At 31.6% G+C, this 22,496-nt stretch overlaps 1 protein-coding gene across 1 annotated transcript in view; it reads right to left on the reverse strand.

Annotated features, from left to right (window-relative positions):
* LOC111713028 (proton myo-inositol cotransporter) overlaps positions 1 to 22,496 on the reverse strand; it is a 30,259-nt gene that overhangs the window by 428 nt on the left and 7,335 nt on the right. The window contains exons 3-19 of the mRNA XM_023487814.1: positions 19,488 to 19,562; positions 16,211 to 16,294; positions 15,396 to 15,486; positions 13,810 to 13,911; positions 12,544 to 12,624; positions 11,936 to 12,000; positions 11,173 to 11,281; positions 11,028 to 11,109; positions 10,145 to 10,203; positions 8,190 to 8,293; positions 7,328 to 7,441; positions 5,531 to 5,636; positions 4,297 to 4,384; positions 1,896 to 1,990; positions 1,572 to 1,627; positions 654 to 745; positions 103 to 216 (exon numbers count right to left, since the gene is read on the reverse strand). Of these exons, the coding sequence (XP_023343582.1) occupies positions 103 to 216; positions 654 to 745; positions 1,572 to 1,627; positions 1,896 to 1,990; positions 4,297 to 4,384; positions 5,531 to 5,636; positions 7,328 to 7,441; positions 8,190 to 8,293; positions 10,145 to 10,203; positions 11,028 to 11,109; positions 11,173 to 11,281; positions 11,936 to 12,000; positions 12,544 to 12,624; positions 13,810 to 13,911; positions 15,396 to 15,486; positions 16,211 to 16,294; positions 19,488 to 19,548 (1,503 nt within the window). The 5' untranslated portion in view covers positions 19,549 to 19,562. The remainder of the gene's footprint in view (positions 1 to 102; positions 217 to 653; positions 746 to 1,571; positions 1,628 to 1,895; positions 1,991 to 4,296; positions 4,385 to 5,530; positions 5,637 to 7,327; positions 7,442 to 8,189; positions 8,294 to 10,144; positions 10,204 to 11,027; positions 11,110 to 11,172; positions 11,282 to 11,935; positions 12,001 to 12,543; positions 12,625 to 13,809; positions 13,912 to 15,395; positions 15,487 to 16,210; positions 16,295 to 19,487; positions 19,563 to 22,496) is intronic.

Raw genomic sequence — 22,496 nt, forward strand, 5'->3', positions numbered from 1 at the left:
AGATATATATATATATATATATAGATATTTATAACAGTTTTTCTTGTTTTTATAATGTGTGAGTTATATTTATATTAGTTATAGTTATATATGAGGTATTACCTGATGAAGCTCCCTGTTAAGTGTTAAGTAGGTTTGTGATACAAGGATATTAGCACACCAGTTTACAAAGGTAGCAATAGATATAGCCCAGCTTCTACACCATAATGGATATATCTAGATAAATAGATAGATAAATAGATATACAGATAGACAAACGGATAGATAGATATAGATATTATAGCACACCAGTTTACAAAGATGATAGATGGATGGACAGACAGACAGACAGACAAACAGACAGTGGTATTCTAAAAAAGGGGGCAAATTTAAGTCCGGGGGGGTAATTTGAATAAGAATATGTGAGCATGATATAAAAAAATCCAATTCAAGAAAGGTGAAAAAAATAAAAAGAATCTGAGCTTATATTGAAAAATGCTTTTGTGGAATTTGAGTTTGCATAAATGAGTAAAGGTGAAAAAACTACTGTGGGGGAATATTTTTTTCTTCAAATTTTCGAGAAAATTAGTTATATTTGGAACTATATAATGAATATCAAGATAGATAGATAGATAGATATTAGACCTCTATGGATAGCAAAAAATATTTCTAACCTCAGCATTGACTGTCCATGGTGTAGGACCCATACCGGATGCAAAACACAATAAATACAAGCATAAAGCAAATATAATGAGTCCGCCATAATCTAAACATAAGGTCGTCAATTAAATTAATTACTTTTTACTATAATACGACTCAGGACTGGCATATAATTTATCTTTTTCATTATGCTATTTGGTATCAAACAACTTAACAAATTATGGAAGAAGACATTTTAAACTATTTATCAACTTTCATGTTTGGCGGGACACCCTGTAGAACTCACAGGATGATCCCTAATGTTTCCAGCGAACGAAAACTTTCGCGAAAGCGAAAGGAAACGACAAGAAGCGATGTGGAATTTCGGTAAACAAAATGCGACAATTTAGCATAAATCTGTTTCGCGAAAAAAATGAACAAAATTTCGCCACACAAGAAGTGCAATATTTCCCACCAAAAAGAAAATCGAATTTTTTCGGAAAACAAATCAACGCCAAAAAACGCGAGGTTTCGCATTTTCCTTCAACAAAGGCAATGCAAAAAAATTTTCACGGAAAGATCTCCAATTTTACTGGAAACCCTAGTGACCCCACAAAGGATGAGACTTCAGAGACGGCTGTACGGAATTTAAGCGGCCTTTTTTATTCTTTTTCTCATTATTATTTTTTTTCTTTGATAAAATGGTTGAATTGCCATATAGAAACTTAATTCAAGGCAGAGACCCTAATCCAAATATTTGTATCATGCTTCAAGTCGTAGCTTACAAGAAGGGACAAAGAAATGATTTTAAATTATAGAATTTAGTTCAAGATAAAGTTTGCCTATAAAACATCCAGAGAGATTTAAATGTCCCAAGGGACAGTTGAGTATCACATAACATCCCGCTCTTGGGGGAATCATGGTCATGTTAATTTTTTTACGATTTTATTTACCTGAAGGGCATTGATCCTTTAACCAAGTATAATCACTTGAAGTTGAACTACAGTACCTTAACAATACAATAATAGTTAGATAGATATATATTTATCATTAAAGTACATAATTTTACATAGATGTGCGCAGTGTCCAGTCTCTGGAATTTCCAGCGGGTTTCGATACGTTTAAACACACATATATCTCTGTACTCCGAAGAACGCAAAAAGGTTTTAAGGGTACGTTGTAAAGCGGGTATTGCCCTTTCTGTATGTAGAGTCACTTAAAACTATGCTTACAGTCCCTTTAAATAAGATAAATGGTGATAATAATAATAATAATACCCTTGGCTGGATGTATCTGGATCTTCCAGGGTTACAGGTTCACAGTATCCTAGTAGGGTTCCGTTACCAACATCCTTGTAGCAGAATCCACATTCCTAATAAACAAGGCTGTAGTTAAAGGGAGTGTTTACGAAAAATGAAAGGGGGTATATAGGCTTACGTTGCGTCGAAAAATATTCGATGGTGATTGCTGCTAATCTTACTTCTATCTGTTGCGTTCATAAGGAGAAAATTGTTAAAAACGACTCATACCAAAGAACAATTCGACTCGGAACGTAAAAAAATCATTTAATTCCAATCATTCAAATATGACAATCTCTAATCATCGACTATTTTTTTGACGCATTGGTATATTGTTGATACTTCATATTATTCTTTATTTGTTTTATATACAAAGCACTGTTATAAGAAATTATTTAAAAATCACTCACTTATTGACTATTTTGATGAAAATCGGAGACAACTGAATAAAATCTTTTCAATTTCAAAATGACGTACATGCATTATGTCAGAATTTAAGAATCTAGGAAGTTATTTATATTTTATACATTTTTCAGACAAATTATTGATAGAATATATCAAATTTTCTTCGTTTTATCCTAACACAATGTTCTTAATTTTGGATTAGTTTTTATCAAATATAATTTGAGAAAACTGACTTGAGGCCGAATTTAAAGAATTTGAGCCGCGGCTCAAATATGGTTGGTTCCACTTAAAATCGTATTCAATGTTTCAAGATTTAAGCCGGCGCTCAATTGAAACCGATTTTTGGCGGATTTGAGACGCGGTTCAAATTCATTAAATTCGGACTTTGACCACATCCAGAGAGGACACAGACAGACCAACTGGTTTATAATATCGAAAACTAATAGTTTTTTTTGTGTGGTTTTTCAACAACAGAGACTTCCAGATTTCTACTACAGGAAAACAGAGAGGAACAATCAGAGTTAAACACTAAGAAATCTGGAAAACGACAATATCTTCCACATTATTGATCAGATAAAGGTTTCAAGGGTACCGTTGTGAATCGATTCTTGCCATCTTGCATAGAGGGGAAATTGAAATAACCCTGTCTCTTCAACTTGAAATAACGCTGTCTCTTCAACTTAAAATAACCCTGTCTCTTTAACTTGAAATAACCCTTGAAATAACGCTGTCTCTTCAACTTGAAATAACGCTGTCTCTTCAACTTGAAATAACGCTGTCTCTACAACTTGAAATAACCCTGTCTCTTTAACTTGAAATAACCCTGTCTCTTCGACTTGAAATAACGCTGTCTCTACAACTTGAAATAACCCTGTCTCTTTAACTTGAAATAACCCTGTCTCTTCGACTTAAAATAACGCTGTCCCTTCAACTTGAAATAACGCTGTTTCTTCAACTTGAAATAACTTGAAATAATACTGTCTCTTCAACTTGAAATAATACTGTCTCTTCAACTTGAAATAACGCTGTCTCTTTAACTTGAAATAACCCTGTCTCTTCAACTTGAAATAATACTGTCTCTTCAACTTGAAATAACGCTGTCTCTTCGACTTGAATGAAATAACGCTGTCTCTTCAACTTGAAATACCCCTGTCTCTTCAACTTGAAATAACCCTGTCTCTTCAACTTGAAATAACCCTGTCTCTTCAACTTGAAATAACCCTGTCTCTTCAACTTGAAATAACCCTGTCTCTTCAACTTGAAATAACCCTGTCTCTTCAACTTGAAATAGCCCTGTCTCTTCAACTTGAAATAACGCTGTCTCTTCAACTTGAAATAACGCCGTCTCTTCAACTTGAAATAACGCCGTCTCTTCAACTTGAAATAACCTGTCTCTTCAACTTGAAATAACGCTGTCTCTTCAACTTGAAATAACGCTGTCTCTTCAACTTGAAATAACGCCGTCTCTTCAACTTGAAATAACGCTGTCTCTTCAACTTGAAATAACCTGTCTCTTCAACTTGAAATAACGCTGTCTCTTCAACTTGAAATAACCTGTCTCTTCAACTTGAAATAACGCTGTCTCTTCAACTTGAAATAACCCTGTCTCTTCAACTTGAAATTGTTAAACTTAAAATTTTGAACCAAGCAAAAAACATTCTCGAATGGTTTCGAGTTCCAAATCAAAATTGGAGGAAAACCGGACAAGAGGTTCATAAGTTATGATCGGTCATACAAACAAACTAACAGACAGACAAACAGTCATATATATATAGAACTTGTTTGGGATCTTTATCTATTGAAGTCAACCCATAGCTTATTTGAGAGTTTTTACGCCATGTAAAGAACATTCCTGGAGTTCTACCGATTTCCCAAGATCAAATTTGAGGCAAATCGGTCCAAAGATTCAAAAGTTAAGATAACATATAAACAAACAAACAGAGATCACTACTTTATATATAAAGATATAACTTACCCCAAGGTCTACACAGCCTGTACAGGTGGTCTGTAAAGAGCAAGGTTCAAGTGAGCCATCACTAGATTGAAGAGCAGGACTGTTCTCTCTAAATATTCAGTTTTAGTAAATTTAGTTTAATCCAAGACTAAACTTCAATAACATTAAACATTTTTTGGAATTAAAAAAAATTGAGGATTTCACATTATTAACTAGATAAAGGTTTAAAGGGAACCATTGGATATCAGACATAAACCATGTTTCATGGAAGCTCACTTAAACATTGCAACAATAGTCCTTCCTTTTATATATTCCCTTTAACATTTACCAAATATTCCCTTTAATATTTACCAAATATTCCCTTTAATATTTACCAAATATTCCCTTTAATATTTACCAAATACTCCCTTTAATATTTACCAAATACTCCCTTTAATAATTACCAAATATTCCCTTTAATATTTACCGAATATTCCCTTTAATATTTACCAAATATTTACTTTAATATTTACCAAATATTCCCTTTAATATTTACCGAATACTCCCTTTAATATTTAACAATTAATCCCTTTAATATTTACCAATAACTCCCTTTAATATTTACCAAATATTCCCTTTAATATTTACCAAATACTCCCTTTAATATTTACCAAATACTCCCTTTAATATTTACTAAATACTCCCTTTAATATTTACCGAATATTCCCTTTAATATTTACCAAATACTCCATACAATATTTACCAAATACTCCCTTCAATATTTACCAAATACTCCCTTCAATATTTACCAAATACTCCCTTCAATATTTACCAAATACTCCCTTCAATATTTACCAAATACTTCCTTCAATATTTACCAATTAGTCCCTTTAATATTTACCAAATACTCCCTTTAATATTTACCCAATATTCCCTTTAATATTTACCGAATATTCCCTTTAATATTTACCAACTACTCCCTTTAATATTTACCAAATACTCCCTTTAATATTTACCAAATATTCCCTTTAATATTTACCAAATATTCCCTTTAATATTTACCAAGCACTACCTTGTTTGTTTTTAATATTTAACAAAATGAGAAACTGTCAAATGAGCTATGCTACAGACACATCTATTAAGTTATATAACCGTGTAAAGAATCAAAAGTCTAAGTTAACCAATAAATGTCAAACAAATATCAAAGACCTAAAAATAGTTTTACTTTAGTTTCTTAGGATTTAGTCTGATTTCAAGATATTACAGATGTTTATACCTTACAAGATGAAACCCAACAGCAAGGAGAACCAGAGACAGAATTATTCCAATCATAGAGATGAGAGTAAGCATCCTTCTACCCCATCTTTCAATCAGGTACATACCTTAATATTAGAGCAAGTCAGGTATATACCTAGATATTAGAGCAGGTCAGGTAGATACCTTAATATTAGAGCAGGTCAGGTAATATTAGAGCAGGTCAGGTAGATACCTTAATATTAGAGCAGGTCAGGTAGATACCTAGATATTAGAGCAGGTCAGGTAGATACCTTAATATTAGAGCAGGTCAGGTAGATACCTAGATATTAGAGCAGGTCAGGTAGATACCTTAATATGTGAGCAGGTCAGGTAGATACCAAGATATTAGAGCAGGTCAGGTAGATACCTAGATATTAGAGCAGGTCAGGTAGATACCTAGATATTAGAGAAGGTCAGGTAGATACCTTGATATTATAGCAGGTCAGGTAGATACCTTGATATTAGAGCAGGTCAGGTAGATACCTAGATATTAGAGCAGGTCAGATATATACCAGATATTAGAGCAGTCAGGTATATACCTAGATATAAAAGCAGGTCAGGTATAAACCTAGATATAAGAGCAGGTCAGGAATATAGCAAAATTTTTAGAGCAGGTCAGATATTAATCTAGATATTTGAGCAGGTCATGTATATACCTAGATATTAGAGCAGGTCGGGTATATGCCAAGACATTAGAGCAGGTCAGGTTTATACATAGAAATTAGAGCAGGTCAGGTTTATACCTAGATATTAGAGCAGGTCAGTTTTATAGCTGGTTTAGGTTAGGTATATACCAGTATATTGGAGCAAGTCACGTTTATACCTAGTTATTAGAGCAGGTCAGGTATATACCTAGATATAAGAGCAGGTCAGGTATATACCTAGATATTAGAGCTGGTCAGGTATATACCTAGATATTAGAGCATGTCAGGTATATACCTAGATATTAGAGCAAGTCAGGTATATACCTAGATATTAGAGCAGGTCAGGTATATATCTAGATATAAGAGCAGGTCAGTTATATACCTAGATAGGTCAGGTGCAGTGATAACCAGAAAGCTCTGGAATAGTAAGAAGACTTTTAGAATCAAGTTTATCTTTAAAAAGTTCAATAACCATGAAACACAGCTATTGTGCAGTGTAAACAGACCCATTTCACAAAAAGTTGTTTATAAGTGTCTGATGAAATTATTTGCTTTGTAACACCATAAAATACACTTAAGTATTGCTATGAAGTAGTCTTCCTATTCCATTGTTTTCTGGTGATCACTGTACATACCTAAATACTTGAGCAGGTCAGGTATATACTTATAAACATTAGAGCAGGTCGGGTATATACCTAGATATTAGAGCAGGTCAGGTATATACCTATAAACATTAGAGCAGGTCAGGTACATGTGTTAAATATTAGAGCAGGTCAGGTACATTTGTTAAATATTAGAGCAGGTCAGGTACATTTGTTAAATATTAGAGCAGGTCAGGTACATGTGTTAAATATTAGAGCAGGTCAGGTACATGTGTTAAATATTAGAGCAGGTCAGGTACATGTATTAATATTAGAGCAGAGCTCGGAAATATTTGAGGGTGTAATATAAATCCGGAACGATTAATCTTGATATTCAATGCGGGCACTTTTAAATTAGGGGATCAAGCATTGATTGATATGAACACGGCTGAATATCGAAGAGTAATTAAATTAATCACTAGGTCTGCACAATAATGAAGATTAATCATTGATCCTAATTTAGAATATGATTAGCATTCCAAATAAGTTTACCTGGTAGAGTACTAATTACGTTGACCGCGCTGACAGCTGCTGTAATCCAGATGACAGTTGCCTGTGAAGACGATATCCCCGTTGTTTGTATAATGGTGGCGGAGTAATACATAACTAAAATAAAGATGATATTACATTGCATCATCAAAAATAAAGGTTGGGATACAAGTCATAAAAGAAAAATATTAAGTTCAGAAGACCACTTAAAGGGAGTGTTCGCGAAAAATCAAAAAATCAAAATTATTATGAAATATCAACTATGTACGAATGCGTCGAAAAACAATCGATGACTATTATCTGAATGATTTGTTTGGTATTAAATTGATTTTTAACGATCAGAGTTGAATGTTGCATCTTTCTGAATTTGTATGAACGCTAAGTTCTTCGGTATGAGTTGTTTTAACAATTTTCTCCTTATAGACGCAACAGATAGAAGTAAGATTAGTAGCGATCAAAAGCGCTTATTTTTCGCCGTAAGTCTATAACCCCTTTCATTTTTCGCGAACAGTCACTTTAAAATAAAGATTTGAGTACAATATATCACTGAAATAAAACACATCCATGAAATAGAAATTAAAGATCACTAGATAATTAAAATAAGGAATGAAACACAATACCTCATTAAGATTATAGATTATATTGATGAATTCAAAAATCATTATAATTTAACCCTCCTAACTACTACAAAAAGAACCTGTATTGATGCTCCCGAACTATTGAAAAACATGCATTGATTACCCCTAACTACTAGACAAAAACCTATATTAATGCCCCCTAACTAGTAGAAAAAAACCTGTATTAATGCCCCCTAACTAGTAGAAAAAAACCTGTATTAATGCCCCCTAACTAGTAGAAAAAAAACCTGTATTAATGCCCCCTAACTGCTGGAAAAGCTGCATAAAGCATCCAACCATAAGAGCTTTCATAACATACCCACTCTTCAATATTCGTAACATCATAGATTCACTGAAGAACATTTTAGAGATTATTTATCAAAATTTAAATCGCACATGTTTAGATATACTTCACGTTCTGTGTATGTGTTTAAAAAGTTTTCTGTTCAGAAAAGTTTAGAAATTAAAAAGAATTTTCATTTTTCATTTCTCATATTTTTTTAAGATTTCTCTTTATCATGATTTAAAATGCTTTTTTTGGATGGTAATGTTTTCTATGTCCTGCATTTTCAATTTTTAGCAGAAACACAAATCAAATTCTGAAGGAGAAAAGATAGTTTAATACTGATCTAAACAAACTAATTTGGAAAAAAACTTTTTTTATTCATGCTGTCATGGGGACTAAACTAGGGTTTCAACGAACGAAAACTTTTGCGAAAAAATGCGGAAATTTTGCGTACGTATTTCGAAAGCTTTTTCACCAAATTTCGCATTTTTTAGTAAAGAGAAAGTTCGCGAAAACAAATTTTGCGAAAAAAATTCCGTGAAAACCTGAAGTGTTGTCGCTGCAACAATTAATTGCGGAAAAAACTTGTGAAAATTTCTGCTCTGAGAGCTCTTTATTAGAAGTTTAATTATATCATAATAAATAATTTCTCTTCCTTTACTTCCATAAATGTTTTATGAAGAGAATTTTGAATTTTAAATTTTTTTTGCGAAATTTTCGCCAACAGATTTCCCCTTTTCGCTGGAAACCCTGGACTAAACACAGGTCAGTGATAATTTAGTCCCATGCAAAGATATTTAATATCTTCATTTGGATTTGCATGAGAGACAAAAAAGTTCACCGTGTTAACTGTGGCCTCTTTCAATAAATGAGATAAATATACTGAATATTATATAAGCGCGCAAAAATTCAAAGATGACTGTAAATGTAATTTTAAGATGACTGTATTCTCTGATTCACAACGGTACCCTTTAAACCATTGACTGAACAAGGATAATGGATTTTTTATCCACAAAAATGCTGTTCAAATTCCGGACAAGCATACAATTTACAGACAATGTGATATTTAGTAAATGTAACAAGGTAAAAGCAAAATGTGTATGTGTATGCATCTAAAACTGTAACCCCCCCCCCCAAAAAAAAAAAAAAAAAAAAATTAGAATTGTATGTGCTCATTTTTTACTTTGTTGATGGATTTAATGCACTGTGCAGCCGGGGGGGAAAACAAATTTAAATTATACAAAAAAAGGATAAAATCTTTGAACCAAACGTAATTTTCTAATCTTTTTATCTTTGCAGCAGGATGGTATTAACATCAAATATTTCATCAAACAGGAATGCAAAGTTTGAAATATCAAAGAGCTACATTAAATAGCAAAGATATTGGTATTATAAATATAGGTATTATAAAATCAAAGTTCTGCGGCAAGAACTCAGTTCCTTCAACTCCATGCAATAATAAATTTACTCAATTTTCAAAGATATTTGTTTTCTGATTTTCCTTTTTCCACTCTGATATTTCTCTTTTTTTCTGATATTTCTCTATTTAGATTTACTTATTTCCACTCTGATATTTCTCTATTTCTCTGTTATTTCTCTTTTTCTCTGATATTTCTCTATTTAGATTTACTTATTTCCACTCTGATATTTCTCTATTTCTGTGATATTTCTCTTTTTCTCTGATATTTCTCTATTCAGATTTACTTATTTCCACTCTGATATTTCTCTATTTTTCTGTTATTTCTCTATTTCTCTGATATTTCTCTATTTCTCTGATATTTCTCTATTTCTCTGATATTTCTCTATTTCTCTGATATTTCTCTATTTCTCTATTCAGATTTACCTATTTCCACTCTGATATTTCTCTATTTCTCTGATGTTTCTCTATTTCTCTGAAATTTCTCTGTTCAGATTTACCTATTTCCACTCTGATATTTCTCTTCCTCCCGGCACACCTGCACTATCTCTTGGAGCTCCTGAAAAAGGAATTTCATTTTTGCAACAAACTCAAATTTTCTGATCCCTATATCTTTGAAACCTGATGTTGTAAACCTTTGATAATTAAAACTTTGATTGTTTGATTAAACAGAATTCATAGTTTGAAATATCCAAGGTCTACGACATTTGGTTGAAAAGATAAAGGGATTAGAAAAACCGAGTTTGTGGCTCAATGAAAAAATAGAATAATAATAGAATACTTGATTTAAGAAATTCCTTATTTTCAAGTAAACAGATGAATTTGATATTATTTAAGTATTAATTGATTATATCTATTCTTGGAGAAATTTCAGGCAATCTTTTCCTTTAAGCCAACATTTGGACCCCTCCCCCTTCTTTTAGTAACCTTAAGTGCTTTAAATTGGAACAAATCTAGGTTTTATTTAATCCATAAAGTTTACAGGATTAAGAAAAATATTTGAGATAGCGCAATAAAAGTTTATATTTTATCTTAATGCTCTGAATTTGGCTAGAGAACATAAATGCAGGCATGTATGAAATTGAGAAAATCTAATTTTTTTACTGAGTGTTAAATTAAGAAACAATCAGACCAACTTACTGATTATTCTTCAGTTTTCTCTATATTTCTACATTATTCCTGCTCTGTGTCCTTGAGTCTGATATTTTCTATATTATACCTGCTCTGTGTCCCTCAACCTGTATATTTTCTATATTATACCTGCTCTGTGTCCTTCAGTCTGTATATTTTCTATATTATACCTGCTCTGTGTCATTGAGTCTGTATATATTCTATATTAACCCTGCTCTGTATTCTTGAGTCTGTCTCTTCTCTATATGTTACCTGCTCTGTGTCGAATCCCTTTGCTCTTATTTTCTTTAAAATAACTCTAGCTTCGTCCACCCTACCGCCCTTTACTAACCATCTAAAGAAAACCAGAAATATATATACATATATATATATATATTATATTAATATTTATACTTTCCTGGGAGATTCTGGACAGAAGAAGAATCCGATGAGAAGAAGAATGGATGGTATTCCACCAATACCAAAATCATATTTCCATCCTTGATCCACCTCAGCAAATAAACCGTCTAACAATAATATAAATATCGTCTTAAAGGGACTGTACAGGCATAATTTCAAGAGTGGCCTTCCATATAAAGATTTAAATAAACATAAAATGTAACTTAAATTATGAAATATATGAAATTTAAGTATATATTATGAAAGTAAAAATTGTTTTGATTAATATTTTGTTTTTATTACCAAAAAAAATATATAATTTCATTGGAGAAAGTCCTTAAACTTTTTTATCATTTTAAACATCTAAACAATTCAACTATTTTTTCTTCTTTTTTTGGCTTGACAAGGGACCAGACATTTTGAATAGCGAGTAATTGTTGACCCAGGTAGACATGGTTCAGCCTTTTTTCTTCAGCTTGAACTGGCGCACAAGAGAAGAAGTTGAATCACGTTTGCACAGTTCAGCTACTTCTCGTTTTTTTAGGTTCCAGGCGCACACAATAACTGTTTGAATCGCTATCGCTATTCATAAAGTTTGGTCCATCTTCTCATTTTTTTGCTGGATTTTGTAGGGTTTAAATTCAGATATCTGGAAAATTTTAATATCAAGAATTCCTTTAATCTGGTAAATTGTTTAATGTTATATTTTAATATCAAGAATTCCTTTAATCTGGTAAATTGTTTAATGTTATATTTTAATATTTTCAAATTGATTTTCTTACCTATAATATTAGAACAGAATATACCAAAGGTTATCATGATTTGATTAAATGTAGTTAATCTCCCTCTAAAACAAAAATGTGTTCATTTATTTATTGCAATTATATAAAATGTTAAAAATTTCACCCCTAGAACAAACTAGAGCTTTACGCAAGCATGTCATTGTTGTTTTGAGTCCAACACGAATCATAGAATAGACAAAAGCAGTCAGAAAAGTAAGTAGTTTATCAATGAGTTTATCAATGAGTTTATCAATGAGTTTATCGATGAGTTTATCAATGAGTTTATCAATGAGTTTATCAATGAGTTTATCAAGGAGTCAATCAAGGAGTTTATCAGAGTTTATCAAGGAGTTTATCAATGAGTTTATCAAGGAGTTTATCAAGGAGTTTATCAAGGAGTTTATCAAGGAGTTTATCAAGGAGTTTATCAAGGAGTTTATCAAGGAGTTTATCAAGGAATTTATCAAGGAATTTATCAAGGAATTTATCAAGGAGTTTATCAAAGAGTTTATCAAGGAGTTTATCTAAGAGTTTATCAAGGAGTTTATCAAGGGGTTTATCTAAGAGTTTATCAAGGAGTTTATCAAGGAGTTTATCTAAGAGTTTACCTAATTTCCTCCGGGCTAACCTCTGCAATGTACAGGGGAACTGTAGCACTAGCAAAACCTAATCCTGCCCCAACTATCAATCTATCAAGTAAACATTATTTTTTATTCTAAACACTGGCATTTATATAATTTCTTTCAACATTTCTTTATCATTTTTCTAGATCTGTTAAAAATGTTTTTCTAGATCTGTTTAAAATGTTTTTCTAGATCTGTTATTTACGTTTTTCTAGATCTCTTAAGTAGGTTTTTTTTGGATCTGTTAAGTATGTTTTTATAGATCTGTTAAGTATGTTTTTATGGATCTGTTATTTACGTTTTTCTTGATCTATAAAGTATTTTTTATGGATCTGTTAAGTATGCTTCAAGATTAATAAAATATCATCTATGTTTTCAACTTGCTTATTTGAGACCAGAACTTGGAACTCCGATTTATTTCAAGTAAGATAAAGAATCACACAATAGTCAATAAATAAAAAAGAAGGATAGTAGAGCAGTTTTATTTTTGAATATAGAAACTAGAATATAAAGTTTTGTTAATCTCTTACAAATCTGTTAAATATGTTTAATGGATCTGTTATTTACGTTTTTCTAGATCTCTTAAGTAGGTTTTTTTTGGATCTGTTAAGTATGTTTTTATAGATCTGTTAAGTATGTTTTTATGGATCTGTTATTTACGTTTTTCTTGATCTATAAAGTATTTTTTATGGATCTGTTAAGTATGCTTTTATAAATCTGTTAAATATGTTTTATGGATCTGTTATTTACGTTTTTCTTGATCTATAAAGTATGTTTTTATGGATCTGTTAAGTATGTTTTTATATGCATCTGTTAAGTATGCATTTATGAATCTGTTAAGTATGTTTTTCCAGATCTGTTAAGTTTGTTTTTCTAGATCTGTTAAATATGTCTAATTTCTAGATCTAAACACCTACTCAGTATGTTTAATGTATATGCAGATGATATTATCCTGCTTTCTCCTAGCAGAACAGGTCTTCAGGAAATGGTGAAAATTTATGTGAATAAATCTTTATAATAATAATAATAATTTCTAGATAAAAAAACCTGTTTTTTAAGATCTGTATAATTTGTTTTATTTCTAGATATAAAAACATTGTTTCCGAGATCTAATCAATGCCTTAAACGAGTTATTTTCCAACTAGTTTCCACAGAAAAATTGTGGAAAGTAAATAATTTTCCCCAGAATTTACTTTACTTCCCATACATATTTAAGATGTATTAAATATTCAAATCAATCTATTCATTTACCTTCCCACTAGGAGAATTTCTTTACTATTAGCTACCGCCATTACAACAGCTCCAGCAGTAAATAGAAGAGATCCAATCAACATTGCAGGTTTCCTTCCAAACCTATATAATAATCAGTATAGTCAGTAGTCAGACAGTGTAGTCAGAAGTCAGTAGTCAGTAGTCAGTAGTCAGTAGTCAGTAGTCAGTAGTAAGTTGTCAGTAGTCAGTAGTCAGTATAGTCAGTATAGTCAGTAGTCAGTAGTCAGTATAGTCAGTATAGTCAGTATAGTCAGTATAGTCGGTATAGTCAGTCAGTAAAGTCAGTAGTCAGTCAGTGTAGTCAGTATAGTCAGTATAGTCAGTATAGTCAGTATATTCAGTAGTTAGTCAGTGTAGTCAGTGTAGTCAGTGGTCAGTAGTCAGTAGTCAGTAGTCAGTAGTCAGTATAGTCAGTATAGTCAGTAAAGTCAGCATACTCAGCATAGTCAGTATAGTCAGCATAGTCAGTATAGTCAGTATAGTCAGCATAGTCAGTATAGTCAGTATAGTCAGCATAGTCAGTGTAGTCAGTATAGTCAGTAAAATCAGTATAGTCAGTAAAATCAGTATAGTCAGTATAGTCAGTATAGTCAGTATAGTCAGTATAGTCAGCATAGTCAGTATAGTCAGTATAGTCAGTATAGTCTCAGTAGTCAGTAGTCAGTAGTCAGTAGTCAGTAGTCAGTAGTCAGTAGTCAATAGTCATGCATCAAAATATTTATCAAATATGCATCAAATATGCATCAAAATATGCATCAAATATGCATCAAATATGCATCAAAATATGCATCAAAATATGCATCAAAATATGCATCAAAATAAATGGAAACTACGCATATTGGGGCAAACATGCAAAGAATAATTGGCTAGATGTCAAATTCGTAGTTTTTGCTCTACGGAATTAATAAAAAAATATAAATTCTTATTATTATTTCTTAAAACATGAATATGATCTAATCCCAATTTCTCAACATGCAATTGGTTCGGAGAGCACGACACGACATTTATGAAGGTTTAATTTAAAGCCTATTAAAAATACACAGAACAATCATTTATTTTATAAATTTTTTCTATTTTGTGTGTCACTTGAATGAAAATTTTTATTTTTCAAAAACTAATTTAAACTTTTGAATCCACTTGGAAGTATAACGAAAAGTTTTATCTTTTTTGAATTCGCAAACATTGAACGTTTTCGCATTATAACCATGAAACTAAAATAAGGAGACATTCATTGCTTCACCTTTTTTAATTGTTTAACTCATTTTATCTGATCACGAAATTCAGTCGATCCTCCATGTTTAGAGGGGCATGTCAGATGAACAACAGTACAATTCAAACTTTTATCTGAGCAACAATGAGGAAGATATCGTCGTTTTCTCTCTGAAATCTGACAATTTACTTTTTATGTCCTACTTCAATAGCATAAATCGAAAAGTTACTTTTACCGAAAACCGCAATTTAAAATTTAAGTTTTTTGTGTGTTACGATAAGCCACTCCATTAATTACGCCTAATTGTCCCTTTAAAATCTAAAAAAGATGGCTGATTTAAAATGGCGGCACTAACCGTTGACTGATGAAGCCTGACACTATGGAGAAGATGGCGGCAGTAACTATAGTTCCGGTCACAATGATCTCGTGCCACAGCTCACGGGTAACTGGCAGAATAATCTTTCATTAGTTCAAATCAAAAAGAATTATTCAAAAAATTTTTTCTAAGCATTTTTTGTGTTGTCTCTTGATATTTGTTTTCACAAAATTTAAAACCGTTGGGTCCGAATTTTGTTGAAGACCTAATTGGACAAATGGGTGGTTAGAGACATGGGTTACCTTTTTCCGAAATTAAAAAAGTCAAAAAATCGAATCAGAGCTGGAAACTTTATAATGAGATATACATAATCCCATTACTTAATCTGAGTATCCAATGGACACATTTTTGATTTTCTTCTTAAACCATTCTTTCTTGGATATAGTAGAGAAAAATCAAAAACCAGTTTTTTTTTCAAATTTCTGTATATTAATCTTAAATAGCGCGCAAAATTTCAAATTTATCGGCTACTTATATGCGACTCTGATTGGTTGAATTTTATACACTTTTCAGGATACAAGTACAAAATTAGGTTAGTCTTTATGTTAAGAAAAAGAGAGGATCAATCATTCATCTAAATATCCACCATTCTAAAGCTTTCAGCTCTGACTTAAAAATTTTCTATTAATCTTGTTTACATGACCTCGGGAAAGCTTAAAGATAAAAAGTAGACAATTATCCACAGTAATTGGTTTCTTAATTGTATCTAACTATAGTAAGTGCGAAATCCGACCAATAATAAATATAAAATCTGCGAAAAAACTAAATGCACGGAAAAAAATAACTAAGCTTACTGTCATCTAAGGTTCCCAGAAGATCATGATCAACCATCAACATTGCTCCGGACACTACTCCGGTGTCGTACCCAAACAGAAATCCTTGAAAAATATATAGTAATTTATTCAGGATGATTCCAATTGATCCTGCAGTGACACCTTTAACACTGTGTAATAAGAAAACTTGAGTTAAGATTTTTAATATTCCACTGAGCATATAAAACAATAAGTGTAAAAAAAACAAATTTAAAACACTAGTTGAAAAAACTGTTTGTATTACAAAGGCACATTTTGATGTATTGCCCATGCTTATTTCTGCATAGCGGAGCCTTGGTCTGCCTAGCACATCTGGGAGGCTCGAGTCCATGGAGTCCGGAGGTTCCCTCCTTCGATACAGTTGTATCATAATAATAATAATTGGTAGAAACATATTTACTAGAATCAATTGAAATCAACGATAGTATTTGTAACATCTGCTTTAAAACTAGAGTGAATTTTTTAATTTTCTTTATTCCATTTTTTTTGTGTTATTTAAGCTATATAACCAGTCGTTGTTGGGTTATATATTTGATGTGAATCTAGTTATATGTAATAAGAGAAAAATTATACAAACTGATAGTATTAGTTTTGTAAATGGTATATTGTATAATATTTATTTAGCACTACATTTCTTTACAGTTGGTTATATTAAAATATGTAATAATAGACTTTGCGCCCAATTTTCTGTAAATAATTTTAGTTTTTAACTGTTCCTCGAAAATTCTGACATTATTAATCATTTTTCAAACTTTAGCGGATTTTTTTGATGAGCGCATTTTCAAAAAAAAAAAAAATTTGGGTCCGATCAGTTCAGTCGTTTTGACGTTTATCGGTTACAAACAAACTGACAATCAAAGTATATGTATACTAAGCTTACAGGGCGCTTGGCGTCCATCTTCTGTTTTAATTGTAAACATTGTCTATTTGTATATAACACAAAATAATAAAAAAAAATTCGTTGATTTTCAAAACTTAATGACAATCAAATTTTGTTAGAGGTAAATGTTTGAAATTTTGATCATTCATGAACCTTCCTTGGGGTCACGTTATCTCCCACTAAAAGTTTGGTCCGGATCGGTTCTGCCGTTTTGGAGTTAATTGGATACAGACAAACAAACAAACAAACAGACACCAAGACAAGCAAAGTATATATATATTATATATAGATAGATAGATAATTATCTTTATAAATAATAATTATATTATAACATCTATATCTATATATATGAAGTTGTAATTTCTGTTTGTCAGTCTGTTTGTTATTCCGATCATAACTCAGAAACCCCTGGACCAATTTACCTTAAACTTTGATTAGGGAACTCGGGAGAACCACGGGAATGTTCTCAGCTTGGTTTTAAGATTCTAAGTTAAGAGTGAATCGAAAATTTAATTTCTCGGTTAAATCGACCAAGTGTGGGTAAACGGCGGGAGTAACTATGACTACCCTGGACAACGCCTGTAGGTATAAAATATATAATAATGTATAAAATAAAAGTATATAGTGTCAAGTTCTAAGGTAGTGAGATTCATGAAAAAAATAAAAAGTGAGATTTGAAAATCCAAAATGAGAATAAAAAATTTAACTTTTCTTTTCAAACTTTGGTATTGGCGGTAGTGAGATTTCAAAATCCAAAACGAAAATATAAAATTTCAACTTTTATTTTCAAACTCTNCTATTTATATATTTGTTTTGTCTGTATATTGGCTTGTTTTTGGGAAATACTTAAAAAATAAAGTACAATAAAAGCACAAATTTAAGTATATTTCACAAAAAACTATTTTGTTTTGTGATTGGTGCTTATATATATATATATATATATATTTATATTTGGGGGCCTACCAAGATCTTCTCTTTTTAGCTGGCTAAACGGCTGGATCAAATTGAATAATATTATTTTAGGAAACCCATGAATACCCCGGAAGTGACATAGGCTAAAAAAATTTGGACATTTTGAAACTCCCTGGGCTACGCCGCACTATAGTTTTAGTAAAAGTAAATATTTCCATTTACTGTTATAGCGCGGATTGAAGGATTTATCTCAATTGGATAATGAGCTAGATAGAAAGATAGAGGTTACCGCCATGCAATTTATATTGGTTCAGAATAGACAACAAATACATGACTGAACCCTGATTGGATCAGCGCGGGCAAAGGGTGTGAGTAACTATGACTATGAATAATAGTATAAACCTGGGCAACACCGAGCACTCCAGCTTGTATAATATAATTCCAACAACAGTCTTTATCATTTAGACTATGCTAATGCTCCTAATGCTGACATGACAGCTAGTATTCATACCTCTTACTGCTGACATGACAACTAGAATTTCTACCTCTTACTGCTGACATGACAGCTAGTATACCTCTTACTGCTGACATGACTGCTAGTATTCCTACCTCTTGCTGTTGACATGACATCTAGTATTCCTACCTCTTACTGCTACATGACAGCTAGTATTCCTACCTCTTACTGCTGACATGACAGCTAGGATTTCTACCTCTTACTGCTAACATGACAGCAAGTTTTTCTACCTCTTACGACTGACATGACTTCTATATACAGGGTGTCCCAAAAAACATGGGAATTCAGTGACGAATTCGATATCGTCTTTGTTATGAATTAGCATTGTAATACCTAATTTCAAAAGCCATAATGGTATTATGTCTGCTAGAGTTTATTTAATGAAAAGGGTAAAAGACTGCAAAGATGTGTCTATAATGTCTCCGCAAGATGAACAGTGAATACGGACAAGTTTACTCTGTTTGTATACTGTAATTTTCTTGTTTTACTGTGTACAACCGGTTGCAGTCAAAACATAAACAAACAAAATGTAAACATAGCAGACGAAACTCTTACAGATTACAGCTTTCTCAGTAGGTATCACTATACAAAATCAAAGAATTATTTGAACAGACGATATCGAATTCGTCACTGAATTCCCATGTTTTTTGGGACACCCTGCAGTATTCCTACTTCTTACTGCTGACATGACAGCTAGTATTCCTACCTCTTACAGCTGACATGACAGCTAGGATTTCTACCTCTTACGACTAACATGACATCTATATAGTATTCCTACTTCTTACTGCTGACATGACAGCTAGTATTCCTACCTCTTACAGCTGACATGACAGCTAGGATTTCTACCTCTTACGACTAACATGACATCTATATAGTATTCCTACTTCTTACTGCTGACATGACAGCTAGTATTCCTACGTCCTACTGCTAAACATGACAGAAATTATGCATACCTCCAACCGCTGACATGGCAGCAAGTATATAAAGAAAGACAGGTTGGCCTCCGATCTCCATTTCGAAAACCTTTCCTAAAAATAAAAACTTTATTATTAAAAGTTTGCAAAGTTTTATAAATTTCAGTCTAAAATTTCTTGTTTAAAGGATATCAAGTTTAAACAAGGTTATTGAATATTATCCTTATTTTAAACAAGCTTATTGAATATTATCCTTATTTTAAACAAGATTTGAAATAACAATTTCTGTGTAAGACTGTTATCTACAATCATAAATCATTTCAACATTTCANGGGGGTTAAACATTATTTCAGAAAGAAATCTAAGAATTTTGAATCTGTTTCCTTTACTTTCGAGACATTTCCGAGTTTTTAGATGTTACTTTACAATCGTGTGTCTTGAATATGGTCTTTTATTTAATTTAAAGTTTCTGACAGTCGTCTCTGAAGACTCAGCTTTTGTGGGTATTACTGCTTTATCCCTTTAAGCTTATGTTGGGACGATTTTTACATTTCTATCGTTGTAAGTTCAAAAAAATATTTTGAAAGAAAAATTTAAAAGTTGCATTTCGCGGAACTAAATATTTTGGTGACGTTTGAAGACAAATCAATAAGGCTAGGTAAAAATTATCAATATGAGCAAGGTTATAATGCAAGGAAAGATAATTGCAGTTGCATATACTCTGCAAACATATTGAAACCAGTTCTCTCTGGGCGGAATTTGTAAACAAGAATAGATGCATCAGTGTTCGTTTAGTATCCGAGGAGTATAAAAGCATTAAACTTTGATAATTTTGAAAATTCACATAATAGTTTCCTATTCCTATGACAAGAATGTTTCATTGATTTTCTATGTGAAAGATGGATCCCATGTCGACCCATTTCACGTTGACAAAGTGATATGATTTAATAATTCCCTCATTCATTGGGATAAAGAAAATAGCCTTTTCTTTACAAAAGGCCTTAAGTTAAGATTAGATAAAATAAGATAATATATATTTTATTGCTAACAATACATATAACAATTATAATGTTACACTGCTTACACTGTTTTGGGTATTATCCCCACCTAATTAATAAAAAAAAACGTTTACAAGATGTTAAATATTACAAGGATTTAAAGTTTACAATAAATTGAATATTACTCGTTTACCTTAAGGTGCAACATAAATACGTTTACAAGATGTTGAATATTACTCGTTTACCTTAAGGTGAAACATAAATACGTTTACAAGATGTTGAATATTAATAGGATTTGAAAGTTTACAATAAATTGAATTTGAATATTACTAGTTTTCCAAGGTATTAATACGTTTACAAGATGTTGAATATTTCTAGGTTTGAAAGTTTACAATAAATTGAATTTGAATATTACTAGTTTACCAAGGTGCCACATAAATACGTAAATTAGTTTAGTTTTTAAGATTGGGATGTATAAGATTAAGCAAGAATTGTACAAAAATATTATATTAATTTTTTATGTTTGATTAAAATAGCATTTCTGATAAACCTTTTTTTAATCTGACTGCCGCGCGAGGCACTTCCTTTTAGATCAAGTGGCAGGTTATTCCATATCTTAAGAAGTGCATAGGAGGGAAGATATTCTCATAAATCCTTATTCGGAATGTCAATTTAGAAGTCGAGAGATCTTTTAAAATTTCTGAGTTTTTAAAAGTGTTGGTAACTGTAAATGAAATAGTAAATTTAACTTTAACGAAAGATTTCAATCCAAGTAAAAGTCCATGTTTACTTTCAAAACAATTCAGAATTATAAATAATTGATAAAAATACATCTTAAGTATAAAATTATAGATGTATGAACATTGTCAGCATGACAAAAACGAAATGATAAAAAAAGTTATAATAAAACTCGAATTTTTCGAGTGCTCAATATTTTAATAAAAAACATGACAAATAAACTTTACATTTGTTCTTTACATAAAAAATGCCTTCCACTTGACGTTTTAAAGTTCCGAATTGTAGATAGTTAAAGTTAGCTACCTTATACAGTTGTAGAATACAATAGACTGAGAAAGGTAAACATATTTTCATTGAGCTTACATTAATTATTCCGTGTAATCTACATTTACGACCCAATAAGCCCTGATAGGCGGTACAGGGAGCAGGTACAAATAAACAGCTATAATGACGACATTGAAATCTCTGTTTTTTAATTAATTAGACGTAAAATATTTGCATTTTTATATCAACAAGAATTCGTTCGGAATTAAGAAATATATTTTTTCTTAATAATATGTTTACCCACTTTAAAGGTGCATTTCAGTGGACTGTTTTTTAACTCACTCTGTAGATACGATATACTGCAGGGTGTCCAAATAAACATGGGAATTAAATCACGACTTCTATATCGTCTTTGTTCCATACGTGATTATTTGTCCAGATTCAAGTTTATTAAAACTCAACAAAACTGCAAATGTTTGATATCTTCGTCAATTTTAAAAATACAAAGAAGTTTGACCTTTTTTTGATGACCTTTCTGTCATATTCAAGTCTTCTCTCAATGCCCATGTATTTTGGGACACCCTGTAGTAGCCAGGTCCTGGCCAGGGCATAATTTTACCAGTTTATTCATACTCTCATCTCAAAACTTTTTTTGTCGATGAGAAAAATGCAAATTTAGATTTGCATTTCTTGGACAAGAACTTTTAGAGCCTTGAACTGAATATTGTATGACTTTTTGGCGTATAAAGGGAAAACATTTATATAAGCCTTCATAATAAAGCAATAAAATATAATGCTGCCGAATATGATAACGACTTGATAGATTCAATATTTGACTTTAAATACTTCATGGGGCATCAAATACAGCAATTGCGTGGTTAACACTGTACACGGGTCCAAGGTTATAAAGTAAGGAAAGTTATTTTAGAGATGTGAGCATCTTTTGTACTGCAGTGTACTGTCTCTGGACGGTAATGTAAATGCAAGACGGATGTCACAGCCTGACATGGGATCCATCTTTTACATAAAAATCAATGAAATATTCTGC

The sequence above is a fragment of the Eurytemora carolleeae genome, unplaced genomic scaffold (assembly GCF_000591075.1).
Source record: "Eurytemora carolleeae unplaced genomic scaffold, Eaff_2.0 scaffold1345, whole genome shotgun sequence".
Classification (NCBI taxonomy): domain Eukaryota; kingdom Metazoa; phylum Arthropoda; class Copepoda; order Calanoida; family Temoridae; genus Eurytemora; species Eurytemora carolleeae.